The sequence below is a fragment of the Tetrao urogallus genome (assembly GCF_951394365.1).
Source record: "Tetrao urogallus genome assembly, chromosome: 1".
NCBI classification, from domain to species: domain Eukaryota; kingdom Metazoa; phylum Chordata; class Aves; order Galliformes; family Phasianidae; genus Tetrao; species Tetrao urogallus.
The window spans coordinates 87,049,632-87,069,783 of NC_136813.1; the positions used below are offsets into that span (position 1 = coordinate 87,049,632).

The following is a 20,152-nucleotide window of genomic DNA, read 5'->3' on the forward strand; positions in this document are numbered from 1 at the left end:
AACAATACCAACCCCTGGGGGACACCACTTGTAATGGGTCGCCAGCCGGACTTCTCTCCATTCACTGCTGCCTACTGGGCACAGCCCTCTAGCCAGTTCCTTACCCAAAGAACTGTATACCTTTCCAGGCCAAGGGCAGCCAGTTTCCCCAGGAGAACACAGTGAGAGACCGTGTCAAAGGCTTTGCTGAAGTCTAGGTAGATTACATCAACACCTTTCCCTCATCTACCAGTCTGGTCACCCAGTCATAGAAGGAGATGAGGTTGGTCAAGTACGACCTGTCTTTCATGAACCCATGCTGGCTGGGCCTGATCCTCTGGACACCACGCACGTGCTGTGTGATCTCACCCAAGATGATTTGCTCCATTACTTTCTCTGGTACTGAGGTCAGGCTGACAGGCCTGTAGTTCCCTGGATCCTCCTTACAGTCCTTCTTGTAGATGGGAGTCACATCAGCAAGCCTCCAACCTTCTGGGACCTCTCCAGATAACCAGGAGCACTGATAGATGGCTGAGAGTGGCTCGGCAGTCATCCCTGCCAGCTCCCTCAGCACCCAAGGGTGTAGGCTGTCCGGTCCTATGGACTTGTGACAGTCCAGATGAAGGAGGATCTCTCTGACTGTCACCACCTGAATCGCTGGGGGTATATTCTGAGCAGCATCGCAGACTTCCAGGAATACCTAAATGATTCAGGCAGAAGACAAGAGTCAGCTTTCCAGGTTGTAACTGGGACATTAGTAAACACCTTTTACATGACAGACTCATGATAGTTTTGTAAGACTGGAAAGAAAGCTTGCTTCATTGTTTTCTGTCCTGGAGTGTTGAGCTCTGGAAACCCACCCACTTATCTTGATGGTCAATTGGATAATCAATCAGAGGTCTTTTAGGGTAAGCCTAAACTGTCTAATTTCCCTGAGCCAGTCTCTGTCCCAACATACAATTTCACTTCTCCCTAGACTGAGTGCCTTGCTGGGATACAGCATGGCTCTTTATTTGAACTTGCACATTGAGTTCTACTCTGTGCTGAGGATGGAAGGTAATATCTGTCTTACTGCTGCACCTTGTCAGCATCTGGTTCTGAGAACCATGAGGATCTTAGTTGACACACTGCCACAATGTTTATGAGGAGCAACAGAACTGAAATGTTTCCAGATTTGTTCGGCTTCACATCTACACCTGCAAAAACTCGTTAGGCAATTTTTCTTTTGCCCATAATTGCTTGCAAAGGCAATCATGAATGTGGTACAATTTGTGTACAACCTATTTCCTACCACTAAGAATTCAGCTTCTCCATAAAACAGATATGAGTAATAATGGGGAAAAAAATGGTTGGGTAGTTCATAGCACTTAAAAGGATGTTTGATAAGCCAGGTAAGTAGGAGAAAATCAAGAGTTAAGAACTGAAAGACAAAACTGTGTAGAATTTTAAATACAAAAAATGAGAACTTGTCTGCTCTGTCTTAACCAAGGATCTTATTTAAACAGACACTTTGACAGAAATCATGTACATTTTTTCTCAACTCAAAACAGTTATTTGATAAATGACTGTCAGATGGGATTAAGATCACATCTAATAACCTGAATCTGTTTTCTGTTTTTAAATATTTCCCATTTAGTTCCACCAGACCAGCCAAGACTTACTGTTTCCAAAACTACATCTTCCTCTATCACTCTTTCCTGGATACCTGGAGACAACGGTGGCAGTTCCATCCGAGGTAATATAATTCAGGTTAATTGTAGCTTCTTCCTAAATTGTCAGATGTTAATAGCATAAGCATAGAATTATGAATGGCCACAAAAACAAACAAACAAACAACAGCAAAACAAACACACGCAAAAAAAGCAACCAATGATCAGTATTGCTGTCATCATTTAATTTGCACTATTGTAGTGATAAAAGCTTTCAGTAAGTAGCAGTTTCTCTTTGTGCTGGTATAATCACAGATTTAATCACTTTCTTCCAGTGTATCCTCATCTGTTATGACAGTTACTCTCTGATTTTCCAGACATGTAATCTCTAACCATTCGTTTTTGAGGGTCCAGGTTCATCATGTGGTCTTTGACGCTGATTGAAGGGTATTTAGAAATGTCTATCCTTTTCTTTTCCCTTTGAAGCTATCATAAAAATGGTATTTAAGTAGTTATAAGAGTAGGCAGTATGTATATTGCTTGATGTCTCTTAGTCAAGGAAGAACTGTATGTCTTCCTGTGCTCAGGAGTTTTCTAGTTTTATGAGGTCTTTAAAATGACTTGTCGTATTTCCTGTGGAATTTGTGATTCGTGTCTGGCTTATCATTGCTATTTGTGCTTTGCCTGTAGGCTATATTTTGCAGTATTCGGAAGATAACAGTGAGCAGTGGGGCAGTTTTCCCATTAGTCCTAGTGAGAGGTCCTACCGCTTAGAAACATTGAAATGTGGCACTTGGTACAAGTTTACTTTAACTGCACAGAATGGAGTGGGACCAGGACGCATCAGCGAGATCATTGAGGCCAAAACACTTGGAAAAGGTATGTTGATTTGCATCCTATTTGCTTACCTAAAGCTCCTGCCTCCTGCTATAGATCTTGGTTTGATTAGATGACAGGTTTGAATTTTTAAATATTGGCTTTGGAAACATTTCCACTGTGTCCATGTTTTGATAGAAAAGGCTGTCACTGCAGAACTTGAATTGCGTATTAGCTGGTCTTCTTTCCTTGTATCATAAATAATTCTGTTCTAAAATGGATTGCTAGATATTTGGGAAGCCAGTGTCTCTCTTATCACAGGCTATAGCAATTCCAACTACTCCTATTTCCAACAGGAACTTTTTTACTACTTCAAGAGTTTATTTGTCTGAGTGGACAAATAGTGGACATCTGAAGGAAGATGGGAGGTACATTTATGAGGTGTATATTGAGGCAATCTCATTTCTTCTCCAAGCTGGTATTACAAGAGTCATCCAATTGAACAGAATAATCGTAAAATAATACAGAAGTTTGCATAAAATACTGTAAGGCTAAATAGCCAAAATGTATGGAGTAACTCAGTAACTTAAGTAACTTAAGTAATTCAGAAGTGGGTGTCATGGTCATTGTTGCTGAGGGTAGTTCCACATGAATGTGCATCACATTATGAACAGATTTGGCAACAGACTCAGTTAGAGCTGTGCTGTTTCCACAGAGTGGAGTAGCTTTGCACATTGCCCTAAAGGTCAGCTCATCTTGCATCTCTTCACATCAGTTGTAAGAAATATTCTGATGTGGTTTACCATGAAAGGTGTGTCTATGCTCTATGCTATTCATCATCTCACCTGTGCAGTTGCAGATCTCCGAAGTGTCACAGCAAGGTGGAAATTTTTCTCAACACCCTCTGGCGTAAGGAAGAGCAAATATACAGCAAATGCAGTTGGTGTGATTTGCTAAATCTCAGAAGAGACAGCAGATCACTTCTGTACATGCTGAGATTATCATTAGTCAGGGAGAATGATCCACTGACACATAGAGAAGTAGTTCGATGTTCCAGATTTTTTTTACCTGAAATGTAAGAGTAAGGGGAGGTTTATGTTCCAGTAGTTCATAAAAAACCAAATTTCTCAGCCTTTTGATTTTTTCTGGAATTAGATATAAACACCCATGTTACATCTAGAGATTAAATGGAGTATTATGATTTCGAATGTTGAAATTGTCATTATACATGTGATTGCTGTAGAAGCAGCTCTAAACTAAACTATTAACAGAACCAAATAAAATAGTTCATATTACACAGCAGTTGATTCTTGTAGAAATTATGAATAAGTATACGTTTTGATACAGCTCATCAAGGCACAGCAGTAGCCTCATTCGCAGAATCATATTATATCATGGGCAATGTTGGTATCCACACAGTCAGGCTGCCCAGGATGCCATCCAAGCTGACCTTGAACTCCTTCAGAGATGAGGCATCCACAGCTTCTCTGGGCAGCCTGTGCCAGCACCTCCCATCCTCTTGGTAAAAAATTTCTTCCTGATTTATTTAACATAAATCTTTTTTAGTTTAAAGCCATTCCCCCTTGTCATATCACTGTCAGACCATGTTCAAAGTTGTTCCCAGCAGTGTGCTGTTGTGCTGGGGGCCCCAGGCCTGGATGCAGTAGTCTGGATAGGGCCTCATGAGGGCAGAGAAGAGGTGACAGTTACCTCTCCCTGCTGGACACTGCTCTTTTGATGCAGCCCAGAATACAGTTGGCATTCTGGGCTGCAAGCACACATTGCTGGCTCATGTCCGGCTTCTCATCCACCAGGACCCCCAGGTCATTCTCTGCAGGGCTGCTTTCAAGGAGTTCTCCCAGTCTGTACGCGTTTCTGGGATTGCCTTGACCCAAGTGCAACACCTTGCACATGGCCTTGTTTAAACCTCATTAGATTCTCAAGTGCCCACTATTTGAGCTGCCCAGGTCCCTCTGGATAGCATCTCTTCCTTCTACTGTGTCAACTGCATCACTGAGCTTAGTGTCATCAGCAAACTTGTTCAGGGTACACTCAATCCCAGTGTCTGTGTTGTTAATGAAGATGATGAAGAGCAACGGTCCCAAGATGAACCCCTGGGAGACAACACTCATAACCAGCCTCCACCTGCACGCAGAGTTGTTGACAACAACCCTCAGACTATGCCCATTCAACCAATTATTTATTTACCTAATAGACCAGCCTTGTGCTTCTACTATATAGAATAAAATAGAATATTATCATTTTCATTACATTAATTGTAATATCCAATGGTAAATTTTTTTTCTGCTAAGCAGTTAGCAGAATAATACTTCTACATACTTTACAATTTTGAATAAATAAATTTTAAATAAATAACATTTGTCGGTGATTTGTCTTGTCCACCTACTGTTATTATATTCATTCAAAGGTGCCACTTTTACTGTCTGTATAACTTTCTTGCATAGAATTGAATAAGAACTTTAATTTATATAGCAACTGAAAGTAAGGTTTTTTCCCAAAGCAAGAACAGTAAGTAGAAATGACAATACTCTTCTGAATGGAAATATCTTAAATTGTAAATACAAAACTAAAAGTGTATGTTATTTTCAAATACATGTGCAAAGTCAACATATCAATATTTAAAAAAATATATACATTTACTTTTATATTTTCAAAATTGACATTTTCTGCAAATGAAAACCTGTGTAATTTCCCAGAATCTACCCAATTCCCTTCCTCTTCTGTAATGCAGTGAGCAGAGGTATTTAATGAGAAGTTTTTGCCCTCGTTTTATAAGTTGCCTCTTGCCAATCTGTGCAAACAGGAGGAGAATGTATAGATATTGAGTTTAAGATGAAGTTAGGGCTTTCCCAGAAATTATTCTCTTAATATTACGTTTTTGAGAGCCCTGTAACTGTAATACTTAAGTGTTTCGTTTGAAATATATCATTGCTACCAGAGCCACAGTTTTCAAAGGAACAAGAGCTCTTTGCTAGCATCAACACCACGCGAGTGAGGCTGAACCTGATTGGTTGGAATGATGGTGGATGCCCCATCACTTCTTTCACCCTGGAGTACCGGCCCTTTGGGACGACAGTCTGGACAACTGCTCAGCGAACATCTCTGTCTAAGTCCTACATACTATATGACCTCCAGGAGGCAACTTGGTATGAACTGCAAATGAGGGTTTGCAACAGCGCTGGCTGTGCAGAGAAACAAGCCAAATTTGCAACGCTCAATTATGATGGCAGTAAGTATATCTTTTTAGTAACATGTCTGAGGCATTGTTTTTATTCTAACTTCTTATGTGATGTTTTTCCTTAGGTCTTCCTGTCTGCTAATCCCTTTTAAATCTGGTTAGCCATGCTGACAGAGGAGTGACAGTCTCAAAGATGTAAAATGCCTATAGATTTCATGACAATAGGCTGACAGACAGAAAGAGGGATTGTTTATTTGTCCTTGCTGAGAAAATGTTCCAGTACCAAAGTCAGTTGACTATGAGACACGTCCCCGTAAGACTGCAGGTGTCAGTAGCTCACAGAGGCATGTATTTCATGCATCTGTTCCATGAAGTTTTTTTTTTTTTCCATACAGTTAGTTCCTACAGTCATTCACTATGGTGACCAGCTGCATTGCTATTCCATACAGTATCCTTGTGACACAACTCAAAACCCATTATGTGACACAACGGTGTGGCTAACTAGCTTGTCTTCCATAAAAGCTTCCAGACAGCATTCTCCAAGGGCAAAGCAATGGCGATGCTATTATTCCTATTTACAGACAAGGGGGAGTGAAGCTAATGGCTGTGGCAGATGGCTCTGTCATGCCCACCAATCGGGCACAGGGAATGAAGGAACTGTTGCATCCTGCCTTTCTGCCAGGGGTTACTGCCTGCTCCTGCAAAGCCAGAATGAGAAAGTGAGAGCAAATACTCCAATTTGTCAGTCACTCCAGCTCATATCCTGGCATATTTATTGGAAATGATGGTGGCACATGTGTGCTTCTGCTGACTCTATAGTAAGGAATGGCCATATTTCTGGCAAAAAAAGGCTGTACAGATGGCTCCAGATGGCAATCTTTTGAATTACTTTAGTGTGAACTGCCAGAGCTTTTCTGGAATGTCCAACATTGCTGTGTTGCCAGGGATATTGTGCTGCACTGTGCAGTCACTTGGCTACATCAGTACTGTTAAATTAAACAGGGCTAGTGAGCAAGTTCAAACAAGAGCTGGTAGCTGTCCAGCTACAGCACCCCAATTCTAACCATTCATAAATCTTTAGTAGTATTTAGTATTTAGTAGTATTAACCTGTCTCCAGTCACAGTTCTGGCCCACACTGAGCAGCACTGGCTCTGGGAAGAACAGGCAATTCCCAGACAGAAGCAGCACATGAGATGAAGGAATTGTCGTATCTTGCTTTTCTGCCTGAGTTACTGCTCACCTCTGTAAAAGCCAGAAAAAAAGGGCAAAAGCAAACACATCAATTTGCCAGTCACTCCACCTCTGGCTGTGAATCAAGCAGGGCTTAAATCTCTGCATCTTACATATGCTATAATGCTACCACAGCCATTGCAGCAGCAACAGGGTCCTCACACTATTTCAGAGAAAGAATAATTTTGTCCCAGCACTGAAGGCCTGAAAGTAACTAAGGTCCAAGTACTTCTTGTACAAATGCTGATAGATCTTGCCAGGTAGACCTAGGACCTGTTTTATTATGTGATAATGATGCTGTCAATAATAACTCATTCAAATATTATGGGCTAACTTCATTCATTTTACTAAGCTTACCCTCTGTCCTTTCCAGTATTTTTGTGCCAGTGACATCTAACTTTCGGGAATATATATATATATATATATATATATATATATTTTTTTTTTTTTTTTTTTTTTTCTACAATAATTGTCACATATATATGTCTTGGGCAGTCTTAAGCCGTAACTTAGAATGGAATAATCTGCATATGCAGGTCTGGAATATTAAGCTTTTACTGAAAGCACTGAAATCAAACTTTCCTTAAAGTGCATTGATCTAAAAAGTGCATTGATCTGTTTTTTCCTTAGGTGATGACACAAAATTTGGTTTCACATATTGTGACCTACGTGGCATTTAATCTTGAGTTACTGTATGGCATCCTTAAAAGTGAGAAAATGAAACAATAAAAATGGTTGCAGCATTAAGTTCCCTGGGCCACTGCTTTTTGTCAGCTTGAAAATCTCTTATTTATGGCATCAGTGGTTTTGTTTGTCAAGCATGACTTGTCAAGACTATATTGTTCCATAGAGAGGCAGTATGATCTCAAATAATGACCACAAGGTTGAGAGGAGAAAACATGAGTGGAAAAGCAAATTCCAGTTTCCAAGTGTTCCAAATTTGTTAGGTTTGATACAGAACTGAAATGATAAGTTCATCCATAATTACCATATTATTATGTGTATTCCCACATAAAGAATTTTATGGAAGAGCTATTTCAGTGCTTCTAAAATAAAAGATATCTCTACAGAGTCCCAGCTTCCTATTCATTCATTCTTGATACACTGTGTAGGCTTAAAGGAGCTTCAAAGCTGGAAAACAGTGTCCGATTAGAAATAAACATTTTCTGCAAGTAATTCCTGCAGAATCTTTGCTTTCATAGAGTGAATTTTTCTTTCCTGAAAACCACAAGTGGAAACCTTTTGGCCAACACTTACTTTTGAGTGCCAACCTTACTTCTACCACTGATTTCTCTTGTGATGTGAGCTTAGCCCCTTCCAGCTTCTAGGGGTCACTGCTGCCCTTAAGGTAAAGCACGTAGAAGAATAGGTCTTTGAAGATTAGATAATGCTCCTGTGGGTGCTTGAGGGTACAAAATGCTAAGAACAAGTCAGGAACATTAGCAGTCTTAGGTAAAGCCTTCACAAACTTTGTAGAAATCCTTGAGTTACATCCTCTTTCAGTCAATCTGTTTGAACTGCAGTAGCTGGCTATTATCTGCACTAGAGCTCCTGAGAAATATCGTGGCTATGTATTGTTAACCTGAAATCTCTTCATGGAGAACTGGGTCAAAAGGTTAATGACAGATCTATGTGCAGATCTTTGCTTTCTGTTCATAGATATTTCAGCTAACCACTTCCAGCTTGCAGAATATTGTGACCTCCTTGCCCTTTGTTTTTCAGAACATTTGCACTGAACACTTAAGGAGATATTTTTAGCACTCTGCAACTGTAGTATATGGCACTGCAAAGCAGCTTCCTGACTCAGAGATCAGCTACTCAGTAGCCTGACATTAAATCAGATCAGCTTGGTAGCAGCTCTAAGCTATGCTAATTGATTCTCACTCACCAGGGGACTTCCTAGTGTGAAGAACAGTCAGGACACTGGAAAACTCATGACAGATCTAAAGTCACATGAAGCAGTGGGAGCAAATTGGGTCAGAAACATTCATATTTCAACTCCTATGAAGCACCAGTTGGGCAGACTAACAAAGGCTGATGATTAATTGACCTGAAATTAAAAATAAATGCATAAATGAATGAATGAATAAACAAATAAATAATCCCAATTTGTTTGAGACTTTTTTTCTGGGAAAACCTTTCATTTTTCTACTCTTACCATAAAGTAGGAGGACAGACAACAAATATCGAAATGGTGCTTTCTATGTGGATGGTAGTTTTAGGTTATGGTGATTCTTAATTCAGTTGCTGTTCATCTGCACATGAATAATGTGAAGGATACATAAACTTGAAGTTTTTTCTTTCAATTAAGTTGTAAGTAGTGGTATAAGGTTTACTTTACTTAGAAGATCTATGCAAAATGATATTCACTTGCCTAAATACTTAAGGTTTAGCTGAAATTGAAGCCACTTGATTGAATCAAAGTGTTAGGAAGATCAAGACACAATTTTAGGTAATACTGAACCCAGCAGTCTTTAGCCAACTGTCTGTGTGACTATAATTCAGTACAATTTGGCCCTTTAATATTCAAGGAGATTTAAGGAAAGTTATTGTTTTTCATTCAGGAGTTCATTGTTCTTTCATTTCTCCATCTAATCCCTTTCTTTGCTTTTAGAGTAGTGCCAAAATGGTTTCTCAGTTAAGAAGAAAAAATCCTACTGTTTGTTTATTCCAAACCATGGAAAATTAGAAAAATATTCAAATTGTAACTGTAAGAAAATGTTTTCTTTGGAAGTACCTGATATGGATGGTTGTAGCTTTTCTGTTTATCTCCATCTCTTGAGGGAACTACTCTTCTCACTATATGCAACTCAAACAGTTCTTCTTTAAAAGAAAAAAACAAACAAAAAAAAAACCAAAAAACAAAACAAAACAAAAAAACAAAAACATGCAAAAGAATTCATATTTCCATTGTACTGCTTTGTTTCCTCCCCTCTCCTCTCCTCTCCTCTCCTCTCCTCTCCTCTCCTCTCCTCTCCTCTCCTCTCCTCTCCTCTCCTCTCCTCTCCTCTCCTCTCCTCTCCTCTCCTCTCCTCTCCTCTCCTCTCCTCTCCTCTCCTCTCCTCTCCTCTCCTCTCCTCTCCTCTCCTCTCCTCTCCTCTCCTCTCCTCTCCTCTCCTCTCCTCTCCTCTCCTCTCCTCTCCTCTCCTCTCCTCTCCTCTCCTCTCCTCTCCTCTCCTCTCCTCTCCTCTCCTCTCCTCTCCTCTCCTCTCCTTTTCCTACTGTATGGTCCATAATGGGATATAGCTGTGCCACACAATACAGCAATTAAAATGTAAAAAAGGATGTGTCTGTTTTTCTATCTCATCTTCCTATCCTTTTAGGAAGCGAGTAGCCAATTTTATGTTTCAGTAGCTGGTTAAAATTTAATAGCTTCCATCGACAGTCATCACAGTTCACAATACTTGTGTATTTCTATCCATTTCAAAGAAATCTGCATTTTATAGCCTCATTTGTAGTTGCATGCAGCAGTTTAGTACTAATCAGGAAATGGGCAAGAAGCCTTCCATAACTAAACAGCCTTCCAAAGAAAGTGCTGTATTCTTCTCACGTCCTTTAGAAATAAAGGAAAAAATAGGAAAGTTCAGGTATTACGTATCACCAGGAAGCCAGGTATATTCAAAATGCAGATATGTCCCAAAATGAAAAAGTGAGCTGCCTGCCAATGGAAGTACTTTGTAGATTCATTTCCCTCATTTCAATCTCAAAATGTGCACGTTCCTATCCAGTTTTGGTCTTCTGTTTTATTGATGAATGTAACATCAGACACTCTGAAATGAATTAGCATCAGATTGCCCATCTGAATCTAAGATCAGTAGTGCTGCTGAAACCCTAAGATGTGATGATAAAGGAATATTTCTGGGTAGAGGATTCATGTGGTGTCTTTAGCACAAAATGTGTGTTGTCATACATGTCCCTTACAAAGAAAAGCCAAGCAGAGAGCATAAATCTCTTACAGCAATGCTATTTTCCTGTTCTAAGAAGTAATATAGGCAGGTACCAATTCTGAGATCTCTTACAACTTTGTAGTGATATAATGTTACTTAAAAATTGATTGCAACATTGTCTGTGCAACAAACATGGACTTCTGATAATCAATCTGCAGTCTATGGCGCACACACCTGCAAGACCGATTATGCGTGCATGACCACTACACATACAAGCATTAGCATCCATCTTGAATATGATAAGTCCTTCTTAATGCTTTGCATGTGGTGAAAGCATATAGCATACTATATTTTCTGAGAACTCAATATTTTGTCTTCATTAATAAGCATGTAATGTCATGACACTGTTTCCAGGTACAATCCCTCCACTTATTAAGTCAGTTGTGCAAAGTGAGGAGGGACTGGCAACCAACGAAGGGCTAAAGATGCTGGTGACCATTTCCTGTATCTTGGTTGGGGTCTTACTGCTTTTTGTGATGCTGCTGATTGTGCGGAGAAGGAGGAGGGAGCAGAGGCTAAAGAGGCTGCGAGGTAAGATGAGCACTGTGTCACTTTCTTCCTATGTGTGCATACTCACCAAACATGAAAGTAGAGGCGGCACTGCATGTTACCAAATGGTATCCCCATTGAGCAGTATTTTCCTGTAATATGTAGCAAGTAAAGCATATTTTTTTAATATATATTCATATATATATTATATCCATATTATATATATATCCATCTATTTTTCTATATTTCATATATTTTTTTAATATATTTTCCATCATTTTCATTTTATAGTCTGGTTGGAAAAAAAAAAGACTCCTGTGTCCATTGGTATTATTTTGCATGAAGGAAGGGAAAGTAGTTCTCACGGCTGATGTTCCCTTCCCTTCCCTTCCCTTCCCTTCCCTTCCCTTCCCTTCCCTTCCCTTCCCTTCCCTTCCCTTCCCTTCCCTTCCCTTCCCTTCCCTTCCCTTCCCTTCCCTTCCCTTCCCTTCCCTTCCCTTCCCTTCCCTTCCCTTCCCTTCCCTTCCCTTCCCTTCCCTTCCCTTCCCTTCCCTTCCCTTCCCTTCCCTTCCCTTCCCTTCCCTTCCCTTCCCTTCCCTTCCCTTCCCTTCCCTTCCCTTCCCTTCCCTTCCCTTCCCTTCCCTCCCTCTTTTCCTTTTGAGTGCTCTAAATAAACTAAAATCATATTTTTGAAGTGTAAAATCAGGTGTTCTGAAGATGAAGGGATTTCAGATTTATACCAGATAGTATCAGTGATTCCAGAATTACAAAATTAAAGTAGGGTAGAAAGCACATCCCTATTCTATTATATTATCCTGTATTTTTCTCTATGATGTATTATACTAAAACTATTACAACTTTTTACTGTTCATTGACCTGTCATTGTCACTGACATGTTATTTTCTCTAATCTTTATTCAAAATCATGTTTCTTGTGTAAATAAGCCTTAGATCTGTAATTCACTCCTCTGTGTTGATCTTCTAGCAAATGCTGCCAGTTGAGCCCAGTGAGGTGTTTGGAGCTTGTACTCTGCCACTTCTGTTTTTGGTCATCTCAGTTTTGCAGTAGCACACGATAGTAAACATTACACTGAAAATATCTGGAAAAAAAGCCACCTAAATCACAAACCAAATAAATGGTTTTTTTGTGGTTTTTTGATGGTTTAAAGCAACATCATTAATCATCCACAAACATAATTCTGAGAGTTTCCAAGAACCACCAAAATGCTTAGTTATTCTTATTTTAACCAAAATATGCTTATGATATTAAAACCAGAGTCAATTCTGGGTATTCCTTCTCACCTTAGCATCTGTTCTTCTCTCTTTTGGGTCTCATTTGTCTCTTGTAATAGTATTTTGGATATTTTTGCAACAAGGACAGAGACACAGAGCCCCCTAGGCATGGATAAATTCGTAGATCAAAGAGGACAACTAGCCTTATAGTTCAGATACTGCTCTGGAAATTAGGGCATTTTGATTCTTTAGCTTATTGTATAATAACTTTCTCATTTGAAATCTTTTAAGTCATTTACCTCTGAGCAATACTTTTTCATTAAATAAGTGGTGGAGTAGCGGTGATGAAAATGCTATTATCTTCTCAGAAATATTGTGTAATTCCATCCAGTAATGAGCAGGATATTTTGAGCAATTTGGCTCCAGGAAATCATGGTTCTGCACATGTACTTTTTTCTTAAATTCTTGAGTTACAGTCCCTTAAGGAAGGCTGATGATCACTGGCCAGTATGGCTTTGCATAACTTATCTGAATGATTTCCTTTTATAGGAATTTAGACAAATAAATTCTGTTAAACATACGCAGTAACAAAAAAATCCTTGCTGCTTTTGAGAGTCATCGGTAATTAATTACCATTTCTGTAAAGCTACATCTCACTTCTTATCTGAATTTTTCAAGCTATGGCTCAAAATTGCAACCATTTCATTCCATTATACTTCTGTCTGTCAGATAGGGACAGAAGTTCTTTTGTGTCACATTTTAGATCTTTAGTGATATTCTTTTTATACAGTAGTGATCAAGTGATTTCTTAATATTTTCAATGGAAAGCTAAACAGATGTTGAATTTTTCTCTGTAACTATCCCATCATGTATTCATTTTGTGGATTTTCCCTGGTTCTGCTGTAATCTGCTAGTAATTTTCCTCTTCTGTATATGCTAGAAATGAACTTAGTATTTCAGAAACAGACAATCAGCACCAGATAAGGAGGAAAAGTCTTTCTTCTTTTACCTTATGTTCATCTCTACTTTTAACTTCTGATCCATTAAGATCATCCTTCAGTTCTTTAATTACAGTACAAAAGGATAACATTCCCCATTGTATAGCTAAGGCTTGTATTTTTGATATATATCACCACATACTAATATAGCTAAGTCACTAGCCTACCTGATGGTCTAGATTGGTGACTTGTTCTTTTCATTGTATTCTAGCAAACTTGTTTGTGTCATTTTTTAACATTTATCAGACATTATCTTATTTACTTCCAGACTGAGGAAAGTACCAACAATGTCCTATGATATATGAGAAAAATATACACTCTGCTTAAAATTATATTTTGATATTTATCGATCTGTATGTTGGAAATCATATACGATGGGTAATTTTTTGCATCATGCATTCACAGTAAAATCACAGAATCATAAAATACTTTGAGGTACCAAAACTTTAATATGCAGAAAAATAAATATAATATTTAGAAGTTATCTAATCCCATTTCAGCGGGAGTATTTTCAATATTATTAAATATTGAGAATTTTATTATCATAAAAATACAGTCTTATCTTGACATGCTATATTCATTGATCTTAATTATTCAGACTACTTTCATTGATTCCAACAAGCTTCATATCAATTTTTTCCATCAGTTTATCCACTCCTAAGATCAGATCGATAATAATTGTTTGTTGGGTTTTGTTTGTTTTTGTTGTTGTTTTTGTTGTTGTTTTGAAGAATGACTTATTATTAACCATATTTTGCTCTTCTGGAGAATATTTCATGTTCTAAAAGTCCTAATCACAATCAAGATTGCTGTTTCAGAGAACCCCTTATTAGGTTATCTAAAAGCTCTTGTTTGTGTGTTTTCCTGACCTCCTAGCTATTAAAAAAAAGTTTTACTACAGTAGTTCTCGTGTTCAACTTCCTTCTGAATTGGTTTTCGAATGGAAAATATCTTGTTATTATCACTCCACATGAAACATCCGGTGGTGTTTCTTGAGGCACAGGGCTAATTTTTCCTAAATCATGATATCAAATCCATCAGTTGCTTTCCTTCAGTCTACATCAGAAATAACAATTTAAACCATGGGTTTTTATAAAAGATATTATACAAGTTACAAATGTAATTCTTGCAATTGTAGCTCTGAGAGATGTGTTTTCTTTGAATGTGCTTGACAGAAGGAGCGGGAATTGCAGATTTATTTTCTGTACATTCTTCATTCAGACTTGCAGATCTGTTCTTTCAGCCGAGGGTCATGGTTTCAGTTTCTGTGGAGTAAATGTAGCACAAGAGCAGTAGTCTTTCCATTTTTAATCTTTTTGTTTCTTGTTTTAGCACACTGGAACAAGTAAATCTTTGTCCTCCTCCTGTGCCACATCTAGTAGGACTTATTTGTCCAGGAGCACTCATTTCAGAAGGAAAATCTGGTTTTCAGCAAAGCCCTTAGTTTTTACCCAATTCAGTAGTTCCACAAGACAAGGCACAAGAATATCAATTGACTGCTGGAGTTCATGAAACAGTGGAGCAGATCAATTAGAACAGATAAACTCATGACTTACTCTCCAGTATTAACCTCTGAAATAGTTTTCCTGTTGTCATTACTCTCATCTTAATCCAAGCAGAAAGTGTCAGTGCAGGGTGGCAGTTCAAAAGTGGCAGCATGCAATTTGAAACTCTATTGTGGACCCTGGTTTCTCTCCCAAATGGCAAACCAAATGTGTTAAGCATTTTAAAGAAGTGAATGGAAGTGAGGGCTGTTGTCTGGTCTGTGTCCAGTAAAGGCACTGTTATCTTTACTAATGCTGCTGTCCACTGTAACAACTTGCTTAGAAAGATAAACTCTGCTGAATTCAGTACTTTATTTTCTGCAGTACTTTTACATTCAGATATTGACATGTAACATAGTCTTTCATGACGCCTCATTATTTTGGTTGGTGATGCACAGACAATATCCTTTGCATTTCCGTGAGCAGGAATATGTGTAAATGTGCATTTGAATATTAGTCACATGTAAGTGATAGCTTAACATCTTTCCCAGATACATGGATCATAGCTGTATGCTGCGTGGCTTCTGAGAATGTACAAGGGAAGTTGTTTCAATCATAGGGAAGAAGCACAAGAGTGAACAGACCTGTGCAGATCCTCAGAAAGTTTTCACCAAAGTGAGCGTTTTCTTCTGAGCTGGTCACCCAAAGCATTCTGACAATCTAGTCAGTACAGCTGAAGAACTGCATTACACACTTCAGAGCTCTGGAATTCTTACATTTTTATGCCATTTATGGTTGGAATAAAAAAGAAAAAAAGAAAAAAAGAGCAACTTGGACCTGGACTTTTTATTTATTTGTTTATTCTTTGACAGATCTAACTCCACTTCTGGATCCTTTGAAGTCAGTAGCCAAATTGTCTCGGATGTTATTTGGGAGCAGCAGCATGCTGGTAGCTTGGTTTATGACTGATGACAAAGATGTTGTCATCTTTGTATCATACTGCTTAGTACCACTTAGAAGAGTGTTCACAGAAAAAGCCAATCCCAAACAGTATGAAAAACAGAAAGTCTGTATGCCTAAATGGAGTACTGTTTGGATAAGATCAGACAACATAAAGAGCCCTTCCCTTCAGTCGGAATTTTCCATTCTTTGTGCTAAAAAGGGATAAGGGAAGATTAAAAAGAAAGGAATGAAATAAGCAGACATAGAAGGAACACAGAATTTCAGCTGCTACGTTAATAGGTGAGCTATAAAACCTAAGACTGGCAGGCTGGCACAGCATCAGAACAGAATACAGAATGTTATTAGAAGATATTTTGTTACAAGTGAAAAGAGCCCTTTGTTCATTCCTTTTAAGAATTAATATAAATGTAGTCAGAGTGATACATTAAGATGGTGACTTGTTTTTGCCTGCAATCTCTGAATTTTAAAGGCGAGATACTTAATGATATTACTAGCAAGGAAATTGCAGTAGGTGTAGGAGACCCAAGAAGTAATTAATGAATAAAAAGAGTTTCAGAAGTGAGAGCAAGAAGACAAAGACAAATTCAGTAAATGGCTTTGAAGATGCAGGTAGATTTACAAGCAGGAATTAAGAGAAGTTGTTCCAAGTTTCAAGTAACTGTAGAGTTCCTTGAAGATTTGGGACTTGAATGGTTTTCTTCTCAGATTTGCTTCACTTGGTTGCACAGAAGGCTGCTTTGTTACTGTGTGATACTGTTACTTAAGGACTCTGAACTCAGCAGCTTTAAATGAGTTTGTGTAGTTGCAGACTGTAGAAGAGCAAAGTATAGCTCTCTTTTTGCCAACTAATATCACAGCAATCATTACTTGTGTTGGTGAAATTTCACAGGAAGCTACTCAAGGAATACTGGGTGAACCAACTTTCAGCTGTGTCCTTTGATCTGATATTCACCGGAATATTGATATCCCCACAGGTTTTTATGTTAATAACAGCAGCAATGACAACAACAGGAATATTTCTCCTTCAGCAATGCCTCATTCTGCAGTGCTGCTCCATGTGGGAATAAGCTATCTCCTGTTCAGTGTACAGTCTTCTGATGACCCAGAAGTTGTTTTGAATTATTACTCGTGGAAAAGCATTCATACCTGAGAGCAACCAAACAAGCTGACTCCTTGGAGACCTCCCTTGCTTAAACCTCCATGCAGTCGGGTTTGGTTTGAAAATGGCAGACTGGCAATTGCTCATCCAGATCGGCTTCTGCTCCAGCCCAGTGATGGACGTCAGCATTTCTGTCTTCTTCACTCACTCACTTGCTAACCATGGCATGAAGAAACAGTCTTGTTAGTTGTTCAGCTGCCTGCCTCCACTTCTAAAGAGTATCTGCAGTTTTTTCTTTTTTATTCTATGCTTGCTTCAGATCCAGCAGGTGTTAGCCCATCTCTGAGCATTTTCAGTGCAGTTGGGAAATTAAACAGGACTCTTTTGGGGCAAAAAGTTGTAATGCACTGAAATGCAGTTTCAAAAAGAAATAGGATTTTTTAGAGACATTTATCTTTGTTACTGATCTGAGAATTGACAGTATTTTTATACATGGCTGATTCAAGTAACTCCTAGTAATCTGTCTATCAAATAGATTTTCATTTGTGATGTAGATTGATGTCAGCCTGACATCTCTTCTGTTTTCTTCTAGATGCAAAGAGTTTGGCTGAAATGCTCATGAGGTAAGAACAAATTTAATGTTTTTAAGTTGGAAAATATCTGTCAGCTATGGCACTGTATTTAAACATTATTTAGAGACCAAAGAAGTAAGTCTTCTATTGCTAAAACCTTTCTCAAAACACACAATTTGGCTGTTTGCTAAGAACTAAGACACACTGATAGTTAGAAATACGGGAAAAACAATTGTGGACAGTATCTGTGAATGTGAATACATCAGTAAAAAAAAATGAGAACTATTGTATTAGTAGATTAAATTACAGAATATGTGCAGGTCCATTTAGACATTTTTTCCTGTTCAGAAAAACATCTTCATAATATGTGCCAAACTAATTGCTCTTAAGAATCACAGAATCACAGAAACACCAAGGCTGGAAAAGACCTACAGGATCACCCAGCCCAACCATCCACCCATCACAAGTACTTCTCACTAAACCATGTCCCTCAACACAAAATCCAAATGTTCCTTGAACACCTCCAAGGTCGGTGACTCCACCACCCCCCTGGGCAGCCCATTCCAGTGCCTGACCACGCTTTCAGAGAAGTAATACTTCCTAATGTCCAGCCTGAATCTCCCCTGGCGCAGCTTGAAGCCATTCCCTCTGGTCCTATCACCAGTTACACGAGAGAAGAGGCTGACCCCCAGCTCACTACAACCTCCCTTCAGGTAGTTATAGAGAGCAATAAGGTCTCCCTTGAGCCTCCTCTTTCCAGACTGAACAATCGCAGCTCCTTCAGCCACTCCTCATAAGGCCTGTGCTCAGGATGTGAAACTATCCAAACTTTTCAGTTATATTTATGTAATATTTCAGTTATATTATATAGCTGCTTATACCCTAAGGTATATAAGAGCAGAAAATCCACTTATTTTTCAATTCTGTTCCATCAGTTCAGGAACCAGAAATCTAATTCAGTTGTGGAATTGCAGCAGAATGACTGTTTTGGCATCTCAGTTTCTTTAGAGATGGAAATTTCGTATCTTCAGTGTTTACTGTTTTGTCTGGGGAAAACACTGAGCATTTAAAACTGATGCATGTATTTGAAAATGAGATCAACAAGGGTTTCTAAGTTCAAGAGATCTTTGGTTGCTAGAAAATCTTTTTATTTTTAAGCAACACATTGAGAATGTCACAGATATTTTGTCAAATGAACTGTACTAACCTATGACAAATTTCATCTTCTACTGTAAGAATACACTTGCCCAAGATATGGTGATAGATGGTTTTAGTGTGAATTCAGCTCTGTGCCATCAGTCTGCAGATACACGTGCATAGTCCCATTGATTTTAACAAGACCGGTTGTGAAGGTCAGGTCATGCTGTTCCTATTTGCAAGTTAGAAACCTGCTAGCAGTAGATTGCACATTTAAACAACTTCAAGAAGATGTGCTGTGATATATTTTCATGCCCTCCCAAAAAAGCACAGTTTAGCATATGCATTGTGTCTGTTCCCTAAAGAAACCTTGTATGGTCTGGTAATAGAACTACTGGATGAAGATATTCAGTCCCAGTGACAACTACACATAATATCTCTGCGATACTGGTAAACCTCTGCCTTAGCCCTGCTTAGCCCCACCAGTCTTACCATCTCTTCTGGAAAGCCATTTCAGAGTCTCATTCCTCTGATGCTTAGAAAACTATTAAACTTCCAGCCTAAATGGCCCATTTTCCCTCTGCCAGTGCTACCGTGAGCTTATAGAGCTTTTTACCCTCACCACCTGATACACCGGGAGAGCAGTTGGATCCTTTCCCAGTCTTTGGCTGAGAGCTGTCCTTCTGCATAATCGTCTACCTCATATCTTGGATCTTTCAAAGTGATGCTGTTCTGGGGAGCTTTCCACAGGCTACATTCTCAGTTGATTCTGATACAGCTATGAAATAACTATAACCCATACCTGAGCCACCAGCCATCATTAGATCATGGAATTTACAGAACTGTGAAGGCTGGAAGGGACCTCTAGAGATCATTGAGTCCAACCCCCCTGCAAAGCAGGCCCCCTACCACAGGCTGCACAGGTAGGCGTGTTCCTGAAGATTTAGTATATTTACAGTCAAAGGATAATACAGCTCCAAATCACTTGTGACCTATTATAAAGCTCCTTACGACTTGTATCTTTTAGATTTCAACAAAATCTGCTGTGGTACACTTATCAAGAGAGAGGGTTGTGCCTTGTTCCTTGAGTATTGGACACAATGCATTCCTACTTGCTAGGAAGGGCTGAGGGATAGGGAGATCTATGTGCACCTTGCCCTTTGAGGAGATTTTTATGAGTGTATGTAAAGCAGATTAAGAATGGAGCTTTAGTCTTTGCTTTGAAAGTTGCCAGCTTTGACTGTTTAAGTCAAATCTCTGGGGAGCAGGGTAAGCTCCAGCAGTTAGCAGTTTAACTGGAGCTGCACAACTTGTTGGCTGAGACGATACCTTAAACAAGCAAATAAAAATCCCTGCT

The 20,152-nt window shown here is 38.9% G+C and overlaps 1 protein-coding gene across 1 annotated transcript in view; it reads left to right on the top strand.

Annotated features, from left to right (window-relative positions):
• Positions 1-20,152, top strand: part of DSCAM (DS cell adhesion molecule) — a gene marked incomplete at both ends in the record, with an annotated part of 449,568 nt that overhangs the window by 400,404 nt on the left and 29,012 nt on the right. Inside the window, 5 exons of the mRNA XM_079539395.1 lie at positions 1,616-1,714; positions 2,319-2,507; positions 5,404-5,694; positions 11,176-11,352; positions 17,679-17,709. Coding sequence (XP_079395521.1) covers positions 1,616-1,714; positions 2,319-2,507; positions 5,404-5,694; positions 11,176-11,352; positions 17,679-17,709 — 787 coding nt within the window. The remainder of the gene's footprint in view (positions 1-1,615; positions 1,715-2,318; positions 2,508-5,403; positions 5,695-11,175; positions 11,353-17,678; positions 17,710-20,152) is intronic.